Source organism: Heterodontus francisci, chromosome 19 (genome assembly GCF_036365525.1).
Source record: "Heterodontus francisci isolate sHetFra1 chromosome 19, sHetFra1.hap1, whole genome shotgun sequence".
Taxonomy (NCBI): domain Eukaryota; kingdom Metazoa; phylum Chordata; class Chondrichthyes; order Heterodontiformes; family Heterodontidae; genus Heterodontus; species Heterodontus francisci.
Window position 1 is genome coordinate 3,016,914 of NC_090389.1, and position 21,395 is coordinate 3,038,308.

General features: G+C 42.7%; 1 protein-coding gene across 4 annotated transcripts in view; it reads right to left on the bottom strand.

Moving 5' to 3' along the window:
* Positions 1-348: 348 nt before the first annotated feature.
* The window catches only part of LOC137379934 (NCK-interacting protein with SH3 domain-like), a 423,995-nt gene continuing 402,948 nt past the window's right edge, over positions 349-21,395 (bottom strand). For 3 of the 4 annotated variants that reach the window (XM_068051320.1, XM_068051319.1, XM_068051318.1), the window contains 2 exons: positions 20,817-20,989; positions 349-1,870 (listed from right to left, as the gene is read on the bottom strand). In XM_068051320.1, the coding sequence (XP_067907421.1) occupies positions 1,670-1,870; positions 20,817-20,989 (374 nt within the window). In that variant the 3' untranslated portion in view covers positions 349-1,669. The remainder of the gene's footprint in view (positions 1,871-20,816; positions 20,990-21,395) is intronic. The other variant, XM_068051321.1, reaches the window with a different exon arrangement.

The following is a 21,395-nucleotide window of genomic DNA, read 5'->3' on the forward strand; positions in this document are numbered from 1 at the left end:
CTGGGTGGCACAGTGAGGTCTACCTGGGGACTGGGTGGCACAGTGAGGTCTACCTGGGGACTGGGTGGCACAGTGAGGTCTACCTGGGGACTGGGTAGCACAGTGAGGTCTACCTGGGGACTAGCTGGCACAGTGAGGTCTACCTGGGAACTGGGTAGCACAGTGAGGTCTACCTGGGGACTAGCTGGCACAGTGAGGTCTACCTGGGGACTGGGTGGCACAATGAGGTCTACCTGGGGACTGGGTGGCACAATGAGGTCTACCTGGGGACTGGGTGGCACAGCGAGGCCTACCTGGGGACTGGGTTGCACTGTGTGGTCTACCTGGGGACTGGGTGGCACACTGAGGTCTACCTGGGGACTGGGTGGCACACTGAGGTCTACTTGGGGACTGCGTGGCACAGTGACGTCTACTTGGGGGCTGGGTGGCACTGAGGTCTACCTGGGGACTGGGTGGCACAGTGAGGTCTACCTGGAGACTGGGTGGCACAGTGAGGTCTACCTGGGGACTGGGTGGCACAATGAGGTCGACCTGGGAACTGGGTGGCACAGTGAGGTCTACCTGGGAACTGGGTGGCACAGTGAGGTCTACCTGGGAACTGGGTGGCACAGTGAGGTCTATCTGGGGACTGGGTGGCAGAGTGAGGTCTATCTGGGGACTGGGTGGCAGAGTGAGGTCTACCTGGGGGCTGGGTAGCACAGTGAGGTCTACCTGGGGACTAGCTGGCACAGTGAGGTCTACCTGGGGACTGGGTGGCACAGTGAGGTCTACCTGGGGACTATATGGCACAATGAAGTCTACCTGGGGACTGGGTGGCACAGCGAGGTCTACCTCGGGATTGTGTGGCACAGTGTGGTCTATTTGGGGTCTGTGTGGCACAGTGAGATCTACCTGGGGACTGTGTGTCATTTTCTCATCACCAATGACTATAATTTCTAGAATGCTGTAATTGTGATGTCTGCAACCACAGTAAATTAAATCCCCAACTCCTAATCACGATATGGAGCCGAGGGAGATACAAAATAATGTCAGGGTTCAATATGACCTCCTTGAACTGCTCAAGCTTTATCCTAGTGGTTTAGCTACCACAAAAACGCCTCAATTTATTCCAGCTTTACTGCAACCCAGCTGTTAATGTCTAGATGATGGCTGTAAAGACCTTTACTTGCATATAGCATCCTGACTGTTCCACAAAAGAGCTGGTCTGTTTCGGATCAGTTAACTCAGGTACATGTTAGCTAGGCTAAATTATCAACTGGGAATACTCTGAAATAAGCAGGATGCAGTACTTCATTAAATCCCCTCCCCAACATTCTGCCCCGTCAGTTAAGTATTCATGTTAGTGCAAGGCTATTCTTCTACTTCAGAGTTATTGAAGCTTCGCACATGATTAAAATGTACACAAACCCACTGTAGACAACAGTGTAGCAAACAGAGTAATCATGGTCAGTCACAGTGCTTCACCATTTCTGTAGCAAGTGGAGGGTACAAAGTGTTACAAGAAGTCAGGGAAACTTTTGTAAGGCTGCAAAAGGCTTTGGGTTCAGTTACAGATAAAAGCGCATCCTCAAACAGAGACTAGCGATTTAGCAGAACAACTAAGTTGGCTAATCTTTCAAGTATTTGCACACGACATACTTTAAACTCATTTGGTACAATCCCTTCTGAGTTAGTTCTCAATTGCAAAGTCTGGAAATTCTTTATAGATCTCATTGATGATCAGCTTGTCCATCTGGCATGGTTGGTCATTTTCCTCCTCAGCCAGGATTCGCTGGAATGTGACCTGTAGGTCAGGGAGGCGGTGTTGATGACACAGGTAATCCGTTGAGCGGATGATGGCATGCATCAGTGAGAGGTACTCCATTCTAATCTGCAGGAACAAAAAGTGGGAGAAGGACTGTGTGTGACTCCTAGCCCAATCACGTGCAGCATTAATGCACTCATTTATGCTCTGCTCAACACAAGGGAGCAAATAGTACAAAGAACAAAGAACAGTACAGCACAGGAACAGGCCATTCGGCCCTCCAAGCCTGCACCGATCTTGATGCCTGTCTAAACAAAACCTTCTGCACTTCCAGAGACCGTATCCCTCACTTCCCATCCTATTCATGTATTTGTCAAGATGCCTCTTAAACGTCGCTATCGTACCTGCTTCCACCACCTCCCCCGGCAGCAAGTTCCAGGCACTCACCACTCTCTGTGTAAAGAACTTGCCTCGCAAACTTTGCCCCTAACCCATGAAACTTCCAGTAACCTCAAGAACTACGTTTACATAGCCACATACAAAGCATGACGAAAGCAGATTACTGTGGAATGGCTCTAGAACTGACTTTAAAACTGAATTGTCTCAAGTGATCTTCCTACAATGCATCAATGTACAGACTTGAGCCTGCGTGAGGAACAACTCTCTCTACAGAAAGAGCACTAGAAGTCTATACTGGAGGTTTCTGTTAATAGGCAAGTCTCACTAGTCTCTTAATGGAAGACCAAATCTTTGGCCGTCAGTAAGCATACTGTAACATGGTGATGTTTGTGGCATGAGAAGATCTTTGGTTCATTTAGTTTTTCCTCCAAAGCCTCCCATCAAACTCCTTACTCGAATTAAAAAATTGACAGCTGAGTATCAGTTTTCCAGATAGGAATTTGGAGTGAGGGTATAGGGAAGGGTGAATCTATAAATCTAAGAAAAGTCAAAGCTGTAGAGCAAAGTAGCAGTTTGAGTAATGTCAAGCAGATTGTGTCAGGAAAGGACAGAGAGTTTAACAACAGTAACAGGGCATCTGTGACTAAGGCCACATCAGGGAAAAACAGTAAAAAGTTAAAATTAAAGGTGCTATGTCTGGATGCACAAAGAATTCATGACAAGATAGATGAATTAATGGCAGAGAGAGAAATTGGTTTGATCAAGCGATTGCAGTGTGGCCAAGGTTGGTAACCAAATATTCCAGGTACTTGATTTTTTTTTTTAGAAAAGATGGTGGGGGCAGTTCAGTTAATTAAATATGATAATAGTACAACAGTGAGAGAGAACCTTAGTTTTAAAGATCAAGATGTAGAATCAGTTTGGGTAGAGATAAGAAATAGTAAAGGAACGTCACTGGTGAGAGTAGTTTATAGGCCCCCTAACAGTAGCTACATTGTAGGACAGAATATGCAGGAAGAAATAATGGGGGCTTGTAAGAAAGGTATCACAATAATCATGGATGATTTTAATCTACATCTAGATTGGCTGAATCAGATTGGCAAAGGTAGCTGGGAAGATGAATTCAGAGAGTGTATTCAAGACAATTTCTTAGAGCAGTACATTCTCGTATCAACCAGGGAGCAGGCTCTTTTAGACCTGGTAATGGCAATCAGACAGGATTACTTAATGACCTCATAGTAAAGAAACCTCTAGGTAGCAGTGATCATAACATGACTGAATTTGCATTCAGTTTGAGGGTGAGAAGGATGGGTCTAAGACTAGTGTTTTAAACTTACTAAAGGCAATTATCAGGGTATGAAGACAGAGCTGGCTAAAGTGAACTGGGAAATAGGTTAAAGGGTATGACAGTAGAGATGCAGCCAATTTTCACAACTCTCAGTAGAGGCATTCCAGTGAGAAAAAAACTCTGAGAAGGACACACCATCCATGGCTAACTATGGAAGTTAAAGATAGTATCAAATTGAAAGAAAAAGAGTACAATTCTCTGAAGATTAAGTGGTAGATCCAAATATTGGACAGAATTTAAAAACCAGCAAATAAGAAGGGAGAAATTAGAACATGAGAGAAAACTAGCTAGAAATATAAAAAACAGATAGTAAGAGTTTCTACAAGTATTTTAAAAGAAAAAGAGTAACTAAATTGAGCACTGATCCTCTGCAGAGTGAGTCTAGGAAACTAATAATTAGAAATAAGGAAATGGCAGAAGTGAACAGATCTTTTGTGTCTGTCTTCACTGTTGAAGACACAAATAATATGCCAGAAATACTTGTAAATCAAGAGTTGAAAGCGAGGGAGGAAATTAAAACAATTACAACGACCAGGGAAAGGGTGCTGAGAAAATTACTAGAACTAAAGGCTGACAAGTCCTCAGGATCTGATGGCCTGCATCCTCCGTCTTAAAAGAAGCAGCTGCTGAGATAGTCGATGCATTTGTTGCAATTTTCCAAAATTCCCTAGATTCTGACAAGGTCCCATCAGTTTGGAAATTAGAACAATCCTCCGCTATTCAAGAAAGATGGAGACAGAAAGCAGGAAATTACGGGCCAGTTAACCTAACATCTGTCATAAAGAAAAGGTTAGAATCTATTATTAAGGAGGTTATAGCAAGGCACTTAGAAAATCTTAATATGATCAGGCAGAGTCAACATGGTTTTGTGAAAAGGAAATCACGGTTGACTAATTTATTAGAGCTCTCTGAGGAAGTAACAAGCAATGTGGATAAAGGGGAACCTGTGGATGTAGTATACTTGGATTTCCAAAAGGCATTTGATAAGGTGCCACATCAAAGGTTACTAAACAAAATACGAGCTCATGGTGTAGGGGGTAGCATATTAGCACGGATGGACTGTTTAGCTAACAGGAAGCAGGGACTAGGGATAAATGAGGAATTTTTCAGTTGGCAAGCGGTAATTAGTGGAGTGCCACAGGGATCAGTGCTGGGGCTCAATTATTTACAATCTATATTAATGACTTGGATGAAGGGACCGAATGTATGGTTGCTAAATTTGCTAATGACACAAAGATAGGTCAGAGAGTAAGTTGTGAAGAGGAGATAAGAAGTCTGCAAAGGGATATAGATAGGTTAAGTGAGTGGGCAAGAATGGACAATAATGCGGGAAGATGTGAACTTATCCATTTTGGCAGGAAGAATAGAAAAGCAGTGAATTATTCAAATGGAGAGTGATTACAGAACTCTGCCATACAGGGGGATCTGAGTGTCCTGGTACATGAATCACAAAAAGTTCGTAAAAGTTAGGAAGGCAAATGGAATGTTGTCATTTATTGCAAGGAGAATCAAGTGTAAAAGTAGGGAAGTTCTGCCACAGCTATACAGGACACTGGTGAGACCATATCTGGAGTACTGTGCACAGTTTTGATCTCCTTACTTAAGAAAGGATATAACTGCAATGGAAGCAGTTCAGAGAAGGTTCATTTGACCAATTCCTGGGATGAAGGGGTTATCTTATGATAAAAGGTTGGATAGGTTGGGCTCACATCCATTGGAGTTTAGAAGGATGAGAGGTGATCATATTGAAACATATAAGATCTTGAGGGGACTTGACAGGGTGGATGCTGAGAGGATATTTCCCCTTATGGGAGAGACTAGAACTAGGGAACACAGTTTAAAAATAAGGGGTCTCCCATTTAAGACGGAGAGGAAGAGAATTATTTTGTCTGAGGGTAGTTAGTCTGTGGAATTCTCTTCCTCAAAGAGCAGTTAAGACTGGGTCATTGAATATTTTTAAGGCTGAGTTGGATAGATTCCTGATTGACAAGGGAGTCAAAGGTTACAGGGGGTAGACAGGAAAGTAGAGTTGAGGCCATGATCAGATCAGCCATGATCTTATTAAATGGTGGAGCAGGCTCGAGGGTCCAAACGGCCTACTCCTGCTCCTAATTTGTATGTTCGTAGAGGCAAACTGGAAAAGGAGGTGGGGTAGCCATGATAATGAAGGATGAGATAAAGGCAGCAACGAGAAAGAATTTTAGCCCAGAAAATCAGAATGTAGTATCAGTGGACTGGATTCTCTTCTCCCGCCGCTGCTCCCAGTGGTGGGCGGAAAAAATGGCGTGCCATCATGTCACCGCGATCCACCTTGTGGCGGCTCAGGATAATGCACCGGTCAGGCCGTCACCCCCAATCACGTGGAAGGAGCGGGCTCTGCAACACCAGCAATGGCATCAGCCGCCTGTGCACAGGCGCTGGTGCCATTTTTATAGGTCAGCCAGCCTTGCTGGTTCATTTAAATTTTAAAGGCCCACCCCCCCCCCCCCCCACCAAATGTACTGTATAGTAAACTCTCACCCCTTCTCCCCCACAAATAAAAATTAAATCCAATATTTGCCCTCCCCCACCACCAAAACACTTACCTTCAACACCTGACCTTCCCCCTCCCCACAAACTGATCCAAGTGCAGCATCCCCTACATTATTAATGGTGATCGGAACCTGTGCCCCCAAACCTGCACTAATGATCCTAAGCTCCCCCTTCCCAATCTCGGTGGTGCCGGTTTTTCCTGGACGGGAAAGAGAAGGCGTGAGTGCCGGCCTCAGCTCAGAAGATCCCGGGAAGAAGGTAAGATAGTAAATTTTATTTATATGCATTAATTCACTTCATTTAAATATGTAAAGGCGGGTCTTGTCGCCCAGCGGTGGGGGGACCTCCACGGAGCCCCACCGCCGGCGGGAATATCGGGCAAAGCACTCCTGACTTTGGGCTTCGTGGCGGGCTGCTGCCAGAACAATCTTCCGCACCCCTCCCTCCGCCCCGCCACAGAGCCTGACATTGGGAGCTCAGTAAAATCCTGGCCAGTATGTATGTAGCTAAGAAATAAGAAAGGGCAGAAAACATTGGTGGGAGTAGTTACAGGCCATCTTTTTTTAAATTCTTTCATGGGATGTGGGTGTCGCTGGCAAGGTTGTTACCCATCCCTAATTGCCCATGAACTGAGTGTCTTGCTAGGCCATTTCAGAGGGCAGTTAAGAGTCAGCCACATTGCTGTGGGTCTGGAATCACAAGTAGGCGAACAGTACTCATAGTGTTGGACAGAGTATAAATCAAGAAATTAGACGAGCATGCAACAAGGGTAATGCAATAATTGTGGAGGACTTAAATCTTCATACAAATTGGGCAAACTAAATTGGCAAAAGTAGCTTTTATGAGTGTTCCTGGAATACACTCGAGCTAGTTTTCCAGAACAATATGTCGACGAACCAACTAGAGAACAGTCGATTTTAGATCTAGCACTGTGTAATGAGACAAGGTTAATTAATAATCTTCGACTAAACTAAATTTAAACAAAGCCAATTGTTGAGGAATGAAAGGCGAGTTGGGTAAGGTGATTTGGCAAATTAGGTTAAAAGATAAGCAATGACAAACATTACAAAAATTAATTCACAATTCTCAACGAATATACATGCCCTCAAGGAATAAAACTCCACTGGAAAAGCGTTACAACCATGGCTAACTAAAGAAGTTAAGGATAGTATTAGATTAAAAGAAGCTTACAATGTTGCTAAGAAGACGAGTAAGTCTGGGATTAGGGGGGTTTTAAAAGTCAGCAAAGGATGACCAAGAACATGATAAAGAGCGAGAAAATAGAATATGAAAGTAAACTGGCAAAGCATAAAAACAGATTGTAAGAACTTTACAAGCATGTGAAAAGGAAGAGATTAGTGAAATTAAACATGGGTCCCTTAGAAACAGTGACAGGGGAAATTATAATAGAGAATAGGGAAATGGCAGAGACATTAAATAGTCTTCACAGTAGAAGACACAAAGAATATATTAGAAATACTGGGGAACCAAGGGTCTAATGAGAGTGAGGAACTAATTATTAGTACTTGAGATATTGATTGAAATGTACAAAATTTTGAGGGGCCTGGATAGAGCGGAGGAGAAGAGTCTATTCACCTTAGCAGAGAGGTCAGTGACGAGAGGGCATAGATTTAAAGTGATTGGTAGAAAAATTAGAGGGGAGGTGAAGAAAAACTTTTTCACCCAGAAGATGGTGATGTTCTGGAACTCACTGCCTGAAAGAGTAGTTGAGGCAGAGACCCTCAATCATTCAAAAGGAGTCTGGATATGCACCTCAAGGGCTGTAATCTGCAGGGCTATGGACCAAACTCTGGAAGGTGGGATTAGAATTGGTGGGTCTCTTTTCGGCTGGCACAAACACGATGGGCCAAGTGGCCTCTTTCTGTGCCCTAAACTTTCTATGATTCTAATGGGACTAAAAGCCAACAAATCCCCTGGACCTGATGACCTACATCCTAGGGTTTAATAAGAGGTGGCTGCAAAGATAGTAGATCCATTTGATTTCACCTTCTGGAACTTAAGATTCTATAATGGTCCCCATGAACTGGAGCTCAGCTGTTCAAGAAAGGAGGGAGAGAGAAAACAGGGAACTGCAGGCGGTTAGTCTGACATCAGTAGTAGGGAAAATGCATGAATCTATTACTAAAGACATTGCAACAGGCATGTGGAAAATCACAATATTAGGCAGTTGACACTATTTTATAAAAGGGAAATTGCATTTAGCAAATCTGCTAGAGTTTTTGATGGTGTAACTAGTAGGATGGATTTGGAAGTATCAGTGAATGTATTATATTGGATTTTCAGAAGGCACTGGATAAGGTGCCACAGAGGTTGTTATACATGATTATTGCTCATGTGATTGTGAGTAATATATTAGAATGGATTGATGATTGATTAAAGGACAGAAAACAGAGTAGGAAGAAATGGGTCATTTTTGGGATGGCAGTGTATAACTGGCGGAGTACCACAAAGACCAGTGCTTGGGTCTCAGTTATTTATAATCTGTATCAAAGATCTAGTTAAGGGGACCAAGAGTAATATATCCAAGTTTGCTGACAATACAAAATTAAGTGGGAAAGTAAGCTGTGAGCAGGACACCAAGAGTTTGCAAAGGGATCTAGTCTGGTTAAGCGGTTGGACAAGAAGATGCCAGATGGAGTATCATGTGGAAATTGTGAAATTATCCACTTTGGTAGGAAGAATGAAAAAAAATATTTTTTAAAAGGTGAGAGAATAATAAATGTTGGAAATCAGAGAGATTTGGGTGTCCTTATGCATGAATCACAGAGAGTTAATATGCAGGTCCAGCAAGTACTTAAAAAAGCAAATGGTATGTTAGCCTATGTTGCAAGGGGGTTAGAATATAAGAGTAAGGAAGTCTTGCTGCAATTATATAGGTCTTTGATGAGACCACACCTGGAACACTATGTAAAGTTTTGTTCTCCGTACCTAAGGAAGGATATACTTGCCTTAGAGATGGAGCAATTATGAGACTGATTCCTATGATGAGAGGTTGAATAGAATGGGCCAGTATTCTCCGGAGCTTAGACGAATATCTCATTGAAATATATAACCTTCTTAGTGGGCTTGACAGGGTCGACTCTGAGATGAGTCTCTCTCTCTCTCGGGCTCATAGTCTCAGGATAAACGGTCAGCCATTTAGGAGGTACGGGAGCATAGTGGTGATGTTGCTGGACTAGTAATCCACAAGCCTGGGCTAATAATCTGGAGTCTTGAGTTCAAATCTCGGCATGGCAGCTGGTGGGGGTGGGGGTGGGTGTGGGGGAGGGGGAGGGGGAGGTTTAAATTCAGCTAATCAAATCAATCTGGAATAAAATAGCCTGCATTAGTAATAGTGACTGTGCAACTACTAGATTGCTGTAAAAAGCCAGTGGGCTTACTAATGTCCTTTAGGGAAGTAAACCTGCTGTCCTTACCCAGTTCGGCCTATATGTGAATCCAAACGCACAGGCTCTGAACTGCCCTTTGCAAAGGTCTAGCAAGCCACACTGTTGCCAAAAAGGTGGCTCCCCAGTTTTGTTTTTTCACTCATTGGATGTGGGTATCACTGGCAAAGACCAGAATTTATTGCCCATCCTGAATTGCCCTCGAGAAAGTGATAGTGAGCTGCCTTCTTCAACTGCTGCAGTCCATGTGATGTAGGTATACCCCAGTGCTGTTAGGGAGGTAGTACCAGGAGTTTGACCCAGTGACAGTGAAACAACAGTGATCAAGGGCAATTAACAATGGAAAATAAATGCTGGCCTCGCTAATGACATGTACATTTCGAGCGAATAAAAACATAGGAACTGAGATGAGGAAAAATGTGTTCAGTAAGAGGGCTGTGAATCTTTGGAATTCTCTACCCCAAGGGCAGTGGATGCTGACTGGTTGAACATGTTAGATTTTTGGGCACTAAGGCAAAATCAGTGGATCTGGAGATAGGACAGGAAAGTGGAGTTGACGCAGAAGTTCAGCCATGATCTTACAGAATGGCGGAGTAGGCTCGAGGGATCATGTGGTCTACTCCTGCTCCTATTTCTTATGTCCTTATGAGTTGATCCATTCCTTCTTAAACCTTGTCAAAGTTTTCAGTTCCACCATCCATACTGCACAATTCTATTGCCCTCTGACTGACAAGAACATAAGAAATAGCAGAAGTAGATCATATGGCCCATCGAGCCTGCTCCGCCATTCAGTACAATCATGGCTGATCTTGGGCTTCAATTCCACTTTCCTGCCCGCTTCCCATATCCCTTCATTCCCTGCGAGACTAAAAATCTATCTATCCCAGTCTTAAATGTAATCAATGCTGGAGCATCCACAACCCTCTGGGGTAGAGAATTCTAAAGATTCCCAATCCTTTGAGTGTAGTAATTTCTTCTCATCTCAGTCCTGAATGACTGATCCCTTACCTGAGACTGTGTCCCCATGTTCTAGATTCCCTGACCAGTGGGAACAATCTCTCAGCTTCTACCCTATCAAGCCCTTTCAGAATCTTGTATGTCTCGATTAGATTGCCTCTTATTCTTCTAAACTCCAGAGAATATAGGCCCAATTTACTCAGCCTCTCATCATAGGACAACCCCCTCATTCCAGAGACCAATTCAGTAAATCTTCACTGCACTGCCTCCAGTGCAAGTATATCCTTCCTTAAATGTGGAGACCAAAACTGCACACAGTCTTCCAGGTGCAGTCTCACCAAAACCATGTACAATTTTTGTAAGACTTCTTTATTCCTGTACTCCAATCCCCTTGCAAAACAAAGCCAACATGCAATTTGCCTTCCGAATAGCCTGCTGTACTTGCATATTAACTTTGTGCATTCATTGTATGAGTACATCCAAGTCTCTCTGAACATCAACACTTACCAGTTTCACACCTTTTAAAAAAATATTCTGCTTTTCTATTTTTATGACCAAAGTGAACAACTTCACACCTCCTGACATTTTACTCCATTTGCCATCTTGTTGCCCACTCACTTAACCTGTCCATATCTCTTTGCAGCCTCTCTATGTCTTCTCTGCAGCTTACCTTTCCACTGAGCTTTGTATCATCAGCAAACTCAGATATGCTACTCTCTGTCTCTTCATCCAAGTCATTAATATAGAGTGTAAATAGCTGAGGCCCCAGCACTGATCCTTGTGGCACCCACTATTCACTGGCAAATGCCCCCTTTATGCCCACTCTCTGCTTCCTGACTGTTAACCAATCCTCGATCCAGGCTAATATATTATCCCTAATACCATGAGCCCTTATCTTGCCTATTAATCTTTTGTGTGGCACCTTATCGAATGCCTTTTGAAAATCCAGCTATACTACATCTACTGATTCCCCTTTATCTACCCTACTAGTTACGTCCTCAAAAAACTATTAAATTTGTCAAACAGGATCTCTCTTTAGTAAAACCATGCTGACTTGTTCTAATCATACTATACTTTTCTAAGTGCAATGCTAAGACTTCTTTAATAATAGTTTCCAACATCTTCCCAATGACTGATGTTAGGCTAACTGGCCTGTACTTCCCTGTTTTCTCTCTCCCTCCTTTCTTGAAAAGCAGTGTAACATTTGCCAACTTCCAATCTGACAGGACCATTCCTGAATCTAAGGAATTCTGGAAAATCATAGCCAGTGCATCCACTATCTCTGCAGATATCTCTTTTAGAACCCTAGGATGTAGGCCATCTGGCCCCGGGGACTTGTCAGATTTTAGTCCCTCAAGTTTCTCCAATACTTTTTCTCGGCTGGTATCTATATCCTTAATTTCCTCACTCTTTTTAGCCCCTAGGTTACTGCCTATGTCTGGTATGGAACTTGTGTCTTCTACTGTGAAGAGAGAGACACAAAATATTTGTTCAATGCCTCTGCCATTTTCTCATTCCCCGTGATGATTTCTCCTGTCTCTGCCTCTAAGTCTACTTTAGTTACTCTCTTCCTTTTTATGTACTTATAAAAGCTCTTACAATCTGTTTTTATATTGCTGACTAGTTTACTCTCATTCTATTTTTTCCCTTTTTATCAACTTTTTGGTGGCCCTTTGCTGGTTTCTAAAACACTCCCAGTCCTCAGACTTGCTACTATATTTTGCAACATTGTAAACATCTTCCTTTAGTCTAATATTCTCCTTAACTTCCTGAGTGAGCCACAGATGGGTCTTTCTTGACAAGTTTTTGTTTTTGAACGGAAGGTATTTTTGTTGAACCCTTTGAATTGTTTCTTTAAAGGTTTCCCACTGTTCATTTACTGCTATACCTTCCAGTCTAATTACCCAATTAACCTTAGCCAGTTCTCCTCTCATACCTTTGTAATTGGCTTTGTTTAAGTTTAAGATTCTTGTTTGTGATTGAAATGTGTCACTTACAAACTTAACATGAAATTCAATGGTATTATGATCACTATTTCCCAGTGGATCTTTTACTTCTTTGGCCTCCTTATCTCGAAAGACAATGGGTAAGCGCCTGGAGGTGGTCAGTGGTGTGTGGAGCAGCGCCTGGAGTGGCTATAAAGGCCAACTCTTTTACTATGACATTATTTATTAACCATGCTTCATTATACAATACGAGATCTAAGATAGCTTTATCCCTAGTTGGTTCTACAATGTATTGCTCCAAGAAACTGTCATGAAATCATTCCACTAACTCATCTTCTAGAACACTGTTGCCAATTTGATTGTCCCAGTCTACATGCAGATTAAAGTCCCCCACAATTAATACATTACCTTTTTTTACACGCGCCAATAATTTCCTGTTGAATGTTCTGTCCAATAATATAACTACTACTATATATGGAGCACAGTATTCAGTTTTGATCTTTGTATCAAAGGATATCAATGTACTGAGTTAAATTTCCTGTTTTCCTTTGACACCATCAATTTTAAACTGTGTCTCTAATGCTAGAGATATTTACTCAACTGAAGTACTTTCAAATAACTAGCTAGCCATAAAATCTTCAATCTCTCTATCTGATCTGTTCTTCAGAAAATAATGCTCCAGGACAGACATGTCCTCCAACCACTACATCCATATTTCAGCTCCCAATAACTCAACACATTGATTTCCTTTGATACAGAGATCAAAACTGAACACTGTGCTCCATATATAGCCTCACTAAGACCAGATACAATTTCTTCACCATCGACTTATAAATCACACCCCAAACTATACATTGCAACACAAAAGCAAAATACTGCAAAGCTGAAATAAAAACAGAAAGCGTTGAGTATTTCCAGCATTTTCTGTTTTCAATTATACATTCCAACATTTCGTTTGACTTTCTCTATTGTTGCAGACACTAGATGATGACTTTAATGACCTATCTGCTAAAGTTCCCAGATCTATGTCCTGCTCGGTTACCGCAAGCACATGGTCATTCAATGTAAGAGCCACAGTCTCAACTCCTGTCTAATCTTGAACTCTGCATTTATTAATCTGAACTCCATCTGCCACTTCTAAGCGCCTTGGCTAAGCCTGTCCATGTCTCTTTCTATTACGGCACACTGGTTAGCACCGGGGATCACTTGCACCCTTTTTAAAAAATTCATTCATGGGATGTGGGCATTGCTGGCCAGGCCAGCATTTATTGCCCATCCCTACTTGCCCCTTGAGAAGGTGGTGGTGAGCTGCCTGCTTGAACCCTTGCAGTCCACATCATTTAGGTCCTCGCACAATGCTGTTAGGGAGGAAGTTCCAGGATTTTGACCCAGCGACAGTGAAGGAACGGCGATATAGTTCCAAGTCAAGATGGCGTGTGGCTTGGAGAGGAACTTGCAGGTGGCGGTGTTCCCATGCATTTGCTGCCCTTGCCCTTCTAGGTGGTAGAGGTTGCGGGTTTGGAAAGTGTTGTGGAAGGAACCTTGGCAAGTGGCTGTGTGTATCTTGTAGATGGTACACATTGTTGCCACTGTGAGCTGGTGGTAGAGGAAGAGAATGTTTAAGGTGGTGGATGGGGTGCCAATCAAGTGGGCTGCCTTGTCCTGGATGGTGCCGAACATCTTGATTGTTGTTGCAGTTGCACTCATCCAGGTGATACGAACACCTGGTTTATGGTTTATATTACTATTTTAGAGGTAACTTTTAATTTGGAAATTGGATTTTTTTTTAATGCAAGACAAATGAAAACACCTGGTTTGAGAAGCTGACAAATAAACCTGGGGTGGTTACAAATCACTGGGTAGACCATGTTTATTTACTAAGGCCATAATGGGAAGTGTGGAGATGGTATGTCTGCAGCTACCTCCATCAGGGACTTAAATCATTCATATGATCTCCCAGAACAAAGAAGATTTGGAGTTGGAAATACTTAGCTTAAATTGATATCTCGGACATTCCACGTGTACCACATTCCAATGGTGATAGATGTTGCTAGGGAGTTGGCTTTTGGAAAGCTGTTGGCTTTGGAAGCAGTTGGCCTCAGGAGCCAAGGGTGCTTGTGTTTTGAAGTAGGCCCACGCTCAAGCTGGGAACCAGATCTGTGAGGTGTTGAAGGTGAACTGGCAGATTTGACCAGCTGAAGTTAGGGGAAGAATCCCCAGGAAATCTCAAACCTTGGAAGACAGCTGAGAAATTAAGAAAGTGAATTCCCAAGAGTTGTGGTACACTTTGGATTGATCCCAGGAGAAGTGAACAAACCAAGATCCAATAACATATAGGGATATTTTCGTGGTGGAAGTAAAAGTTAAATGGGAGTGTGATGGTGGCCAAGATGGATCATTCACTTAGCACTTCTGGCTTAAAATGATCCTCGCCCTCTCATTTGTTGTGTAATTGTCCACCTGCACAGCTTTGTTCTGATCGACTGGGTTTTATGACCACTTAGCTCTGTTTATCGCATGCTGCTTCCGCTGTTTAGCATGTATGTAGGCCTATGTTGTAGCTTCACCAGGTTTACAACCTCATTTTTAGGTATGCCTGGTGCTGCTCCTGGCATGCCCTCCTGCATTCTTCATTGAACCAGGGTTGGTGCCCTGGCTTGATGGTAATGGTAGAGTGGGGGATATGCTGGGCCATGAGGTTACAGATTGTGGTGGAACACAGTTCTGCTGCTGATGGCCCACAGTGTCTCATGGATGCCCAGTTTTGAGTTGCTCGATCTGTTCTGAATCTAAGCCATTTTAGATAAGAACAAAAAAACTGTACGCAGTACTCCAGGTGTGGTCTAACTAAAACCCTATGTAATTACAGCAAGTCTTCCTTACTCTTATACTCCATCTCCCTTGCAATAAAGGCTAACACACCATTTGCCTTCCTAATTGCTTGCTGTAGCTGCATGTTAACTTTCTGTGCTTTGTGCACAAGGAGACTCAGATCCCTCCAAATACCAATATTTATTAGTCTTTCATCTTTTAAAAAATATTCTGCTTTTTTCAATCTTCTTACCAAAGTGGATACTGCACACTTTCCACATTATATTCCATCTGCCACCTACTTATCCAATCACTTAACCTGCCTATATCACTGCACAGCCTCTTTGGGTCCTCCTCATAGCTTATGTTTTTGTATTGCCAGCAAACTTAGATATCTTACACTCGGTCCTCTCAGATAATAGATTGCAAATAGCTGAGGCCCAAGCATTGATCCTTGCAGTACTCCACAAGTTACATCCTGCCATCCCGAAAATGACCCATTTATTCCTGCTTCCTGTGTTCTGTCATTTAACCAATCCTCAATCCATACTAATATATTACCCCAATCCTTAAGTCCTTATATAATATGAAATAAAAACAAGAAATTCTGGAACCACTCAGCAGGCCTTAAGTCCTTATCTTGTGCAACAACAGTAAAGGATGCAAAACTCTGGTGTGGGTTGTCTGACAGCAGTGATGTAGTTGGCAGGGGGAATCTGTAAATATAGAGGCTAGGGAAGCATACTGCAAAAACAATGAGATTATAACAGGAGTTTTTAATTTTCACACCGACTGGGAGAAACAGAACAGCTCAAGTAATAAAGGCAGTGAATTTCTAGAACGTATTCATAAGAACATGAGAACTAAGAGCAGGAGTAGGCAATTCAGCCCCTCGAGCCTGCTCCGTCATTCAATAACCAATCATGGCTGATCTCATTTCGGCCTCAACTCAACTTTCCTGCCCGTCCTCCATAACCCTTTAACCCATTACTAATTAAAAATCTGTCTATCTGCTCCTTAAATTTATTCAATGTTCTGGCATCCACCGCACTCTGGGGTAGTGAATTCCATAGACTCACGACCCTTTGAGAGAAGTAATTTCTCCTCATCTCGGTTTTAAATCTGCTACCTCTTATCCTAAAACTATGACCTTTCGTTCTAGATTGCCCCACCAGAAGAAACATCCTCTCTACGTCTACTTTGTCAATCTCCTTAATCATCTTATATACCTCAATTAGATCTCCTCTCATTCTTCTAAACTCTATCGAGTAATGGCCTAAGCTGCTCAATCTCTCTTCATAAGACAAATCCCTCATCTCTGGAATCAATCTAGTGAACCTCCTCTGAACTGCCTCCAATGCAACTACATCCTTCCTCAAGTAAGGGGACCAAAACTGCACGCAATACTCCAGGTGCGGTCTCACTAATGCCTTGTACAGCTGCAGCAACACTTCCCCACTTTTAAACTCTATTCCTTTAGCAATAAATGCCAAAATTCCATTTGCTTTCCTTATTACCTGCTGCACCTGCATACTAGTTTTCTGCACGAGGACACCCAGATCCCTCAGCACTGAAGCACTCTGAAGTTTCTTTCCATTTAGATAATAATTTGGCTTTCTATTCCTCTGACCAAAATGGATAACCTCACACTTATCCATGTTAAACTCCATCTGCCAAATTTTGGCCCATTCACCTAACCTATGGTAGGGAATATGGGATTAATGTAGGATTAGTACAAATAGGTGGTTGATGGTTGGCACAGACTCGGTGGGCCGAAGGGCCTGTTTCAGTGCTGTATCTCTCTATGACTATGACTATCCATATCCATTTGTAAATTTCTTATTTCTTTATTGCAACTTACTATCCCACCTATTTTAACGTCATCTGCAAATAGTACCTTCTATCCCTGCATCTAAGTCACTCATATAGATTGTAAATAATTGGGGCCCGAGAACTGAACCCTGTGGCACCCACTAGTTACATCTTGCCAACCAAAAAAGGACCCATTTATCCTGACTCTGTTGGTTAGCCAATCCTCTATTCAAGCTAATAAATGGCCCCGAACCCCATGTTAAAACTGTGTTTTGGAATTAACAAGTGAACAGGTCAGACTGGATTTAGTGATGAGTAATGAACCAGAATTAGTTAACAATCTGATGGTAAGGGAATGTCTTGCAAATAGTGACCATAATCTAGTTGGATTTGTTATTAGGTTCGAGAGAGAGTCAAAAACCAAGGTTCTAAATTTAAGTAAGACAACTCGGAAGAGCAGAGAAATAAACTGACTCCAGTAAACTGGACTGAACTGATATTGGATAAATTTATAGACCAACAGAGGGAAATATTTAAGGAAGCTTCTGGTACAATACAAAACCAGTACATACTCTTAACAGACAAAGTTTCCCTGTGTAATTGAGTAGCCAAGGCACAGTGGCGCAGTGGTTAGCACCGCAGCCTCACAGCTCCAGCGACCCGGGTTCAATTCTGGGTACTGCCTGTGTGGAGTTTGCAAGTTCTCCCTGTGACTGCGTGGGTTTCCTCCGGGTGCTCCGGTTTCCTCCCACAGCCAAAGACTTGCAGGTTGATAGGTAAATTGGCCATTATAAATTGTCCCTAGTATAGGTAGGTGGTAGGGAAATATAGGGACAGGTGAGGATGTGGTAGGAATATGGGATTAGTGTAGGATTAGTAAAAATGGGTGGTTGATGGTCGGCACAGACTCGGTGGGCCGAAGGGCCTGTTTCAGTGCTTATCTCTAAACTAAACTAAAACTAAACTAATTCAAATGAGGTAAGAGACAGTTATTATGCTGAAAGAAAAAAATTGCACTAATGCAAGAAAAAGTAAAAATTCAGCAGACTGGGAGAGTTCTAAAATACAACACAAAGATACAAAGAAAGTAATAGGAGCTGCAAAATGGAATACGAAGGAAACTTGCAAGAGATATGAAAGATAACAGGAAAAGTTTTTGTAAATATATTAAGAGATAGAATGTGGGCTGATTAAAGATTGATGCAGGTGAGATTATAAATGGAGAATAAGGAAATAGTATACCAGCTAAATACTTTATATCCATCTTCACTGTGGAAGAACAGGACCAAATAGCAGCAGTACAAGGGAAGCCCAATATTAGTCAAAGGGAGGAAATCATTGATTTAACTTATGTTATTCCATCCATGGCTCAGCCACTGCGCCCTTACAGCTAAGGCAGAACTTTGTGGGTTCAAGTCCTACTCCAGGGACCTGAGCCCATGATCCAGACTGACATTCCAGTGGAGCACTGAGAAAATGTTGCACTGTCAGAGATGCCATCTTTTGGATAAGACATTAACAAGGCCACATTTTCCCTCTCAGGCAGACATAATGATCCCATGACACTACTTCAAAGTAAAGGAGGAGAGATCCTCTCAGTATTATAGCTAATATCTATCCCTCAACCAGAATCAATAATACAGATTACCTCATCATTTATCTAATTGCTGTTTGTTGGGCAATGTTCTGTACAAACTGCATTTCCTACAAGTGACCAATGTTCACTCTAAACTGCGCAGCAACCAAAAGTCTCTGGGCAAACAGTGCACAAGTTGGCCCCTTTTTCCCGCAAAAGAATTTAAAGGGGCTCTGCACTGAAACAAATTGTGCACACACTCCAAAACAAAATTAGAGGGAACTTTGACAGTGACTAGACTTCAAAAATGCTTTACTGGATGTAAAGGCACTTTGGAACATCCTAAGGTTGTGAAAGGTAAGTCGTTCTTTTAAAGGAAAGTGTGAGGCAATTGCAGATGCATTAGTTATAATTTTCCAAATTCTAATTGGTTGAGAGGTAGGAGACAGAAAGTAGGGATAAAGAGAATATACTCCAATTAGTAGGATGTGTCTATTGGTATTCCCTAGGGAACTGCATTGCAGCCTCAGCTTTTCCTCACACATATCGAAGACTGATGAAGGTATAATGAGCTGCATATCCAAGTTTGCAGGTGACTCTAATTTAGGAGGAACAGTAAGTAGATGAGCACAGGAAGTTAGAGGAACACAGATAGGTTAAGTGAGTGGACAAAACAACAACTTGTATTTATATAGCACCTTTAAGCTCGTTAATTGTCCCAATATGCTTCACAGGAGTGTTATCAAACAAAATTTGATACCAAGCCACATAAGGAGATATTAGGGCAATTGACCAAAAGCTTGGTCAAAGAGGTAGATTTTAAACAGCATCTTAAAGGAAGAAAGAGAGGTAGAGAGGTGGAGGAAGGGTATTCCATATCTTGGGGCCTAGGCAGCTGAACGCACAACCACCAATCATGGAGTGATTAAAATTAGGGTTGCTTTAGAGGCCAGAATTGGAGGAGTGCAGAAATCTCGGAGAGTTGTGGGACTGGAGGAGATTACAGAGATAGGGAGCGATGAGGCCACGGAGGGATATGAAAACAGGAATGAGAATTTCAAAATCGAAGTGTTGAGGCTGCAGCAGATAACAGTTCAATGTGGAAAAATGTGAGGCCATTCACTTTGGATCTGAGAAAGACAAATGGGAATATTTTCATAATGGTGACAAATAGGAACTGTGGATAAGCAATGAAAGTTTGGTGGCCCATGTGCAGAATTCACTAAAAGCTAGTGCACAGGTCAAATGGAATGTTGCTCTTTACCTCAACAGGGTTGGACTAGAAAGGGGAAGAAGTGATGCTTTAGCTATACAGAGCCTTGGTCAAACCCCATCAGAGGCCATGGAGGGAATTGAACACACGGGTGAGAATTTAAAACGGAGGTGTTGCCCCACCAGGAGCCAGTATAGGTCTATAAGTCATTGAGCTCTTGCGTGTTGGGTGAACAGACTATGTACAAGTTAGGATATTGAGAGCAGAATTTTGGATAAGCTGAAGTTTGTGGAGGGTGAGGGGCTAGCCAGGGGAATATAGGAGTAGTTGAGCCTAGAAGTAACGAAGGCATAGACGAGGGATTCAGCAGCAAAAGGGCTGAGGTAGGGACGGAGCTGGAAGTCAGCAGTCTTGGTGATGGAGGGGTAATAAAAACAAGAAATGCTGGAAATACTCAGCAGGTCTGGCAGCATCTGTGGAGAGAGAAGCAGAGTTAACGTTTCGGGTCAGTGACCTTTCTTCGGAAGAAGGGTCACTGACCCAAAACATTAACTCTGCTTCTTTCTCCACCGATGCTGCCAGACCTGCTGAGTATTTCCAGCATTTCTTGTTTTTATTTCAGATTTCCAGCATCCGCAGTATTTTGCTTTTAATTTGGTGATGGAGGGGATTTGGGGTTGGAAACTCACCTCCGTGCCAAATAGGACCCGCGTTGGCTCGACATATTCTAAAAGTGAGAGAGCCCTATGGTCCACCACAGTGCTATGTTTACACAATGGCTCTCTCACTTCCATTCCCAGGACACACCCATAACACTTCTTTTCATGATAGTCGTACCTCTTACATGTTTGGCCAATATCTGGATACTAATGAGATCAAGGGATATGCAGATGGCGTGGCAATGTGGCGCTGAGATAGATGATGAGCTATGATCTAATTGAATGGCAGAGCAGGCTTGATGGGCTGAATGGCCTACTCTTGCTCCTATGTTCCTATACATTATATATATTCCCAGGCAGTGTTATTATTGCGGCGGTGAGGAATCCATCATTACTAATGCATTGCCCTGACCTTTTCTCCTGGTGAGAGGTCGGAGGTCTGACGCACAATGATATCGATCATCACCATCATGTCAGTGCGGTAGAAAATTCTCGCTGTGTCCTTGTCAGCAAAAACATCCTGCAGGAACTTAAGCACAGAGTGTGGCGGCTGGGGTTGGTGCTTGAAGATATTCACTGGGTCATCTGAAGAAGCGAGAGGTTCAAGATTAACGTTAATTCAGTGAATGATATCGGCCTTATAAAGACAAGCTTTTGTACACTTCTGTCATTATATGAAGAGGAGAGACTCCACAGCGATTGCTTGCTGCAGTCATGCTTCCATCATTACAGCTTGCTGCCATGGGCTAATGGGGGCGGGGGAGGGGATCTGATAATAAAGCATAGGCATCAGAGCTTTCAGATTCACTGTTTCATCTCTTTCTGGGGCAGGATTCAGATCCTGTCCAGCTACAGTTTTTATTGACTGAAATGGCATTCTGCACTCTTCACATGGAGGAGTTAGTGTACCAGAGGGAGGGGCTGTGAGGGAGTGTTAGTGTACCAGAGGTAGGGACTGTGAGGGAGTGTTAGTGTACCAGAGGGAGGGGCT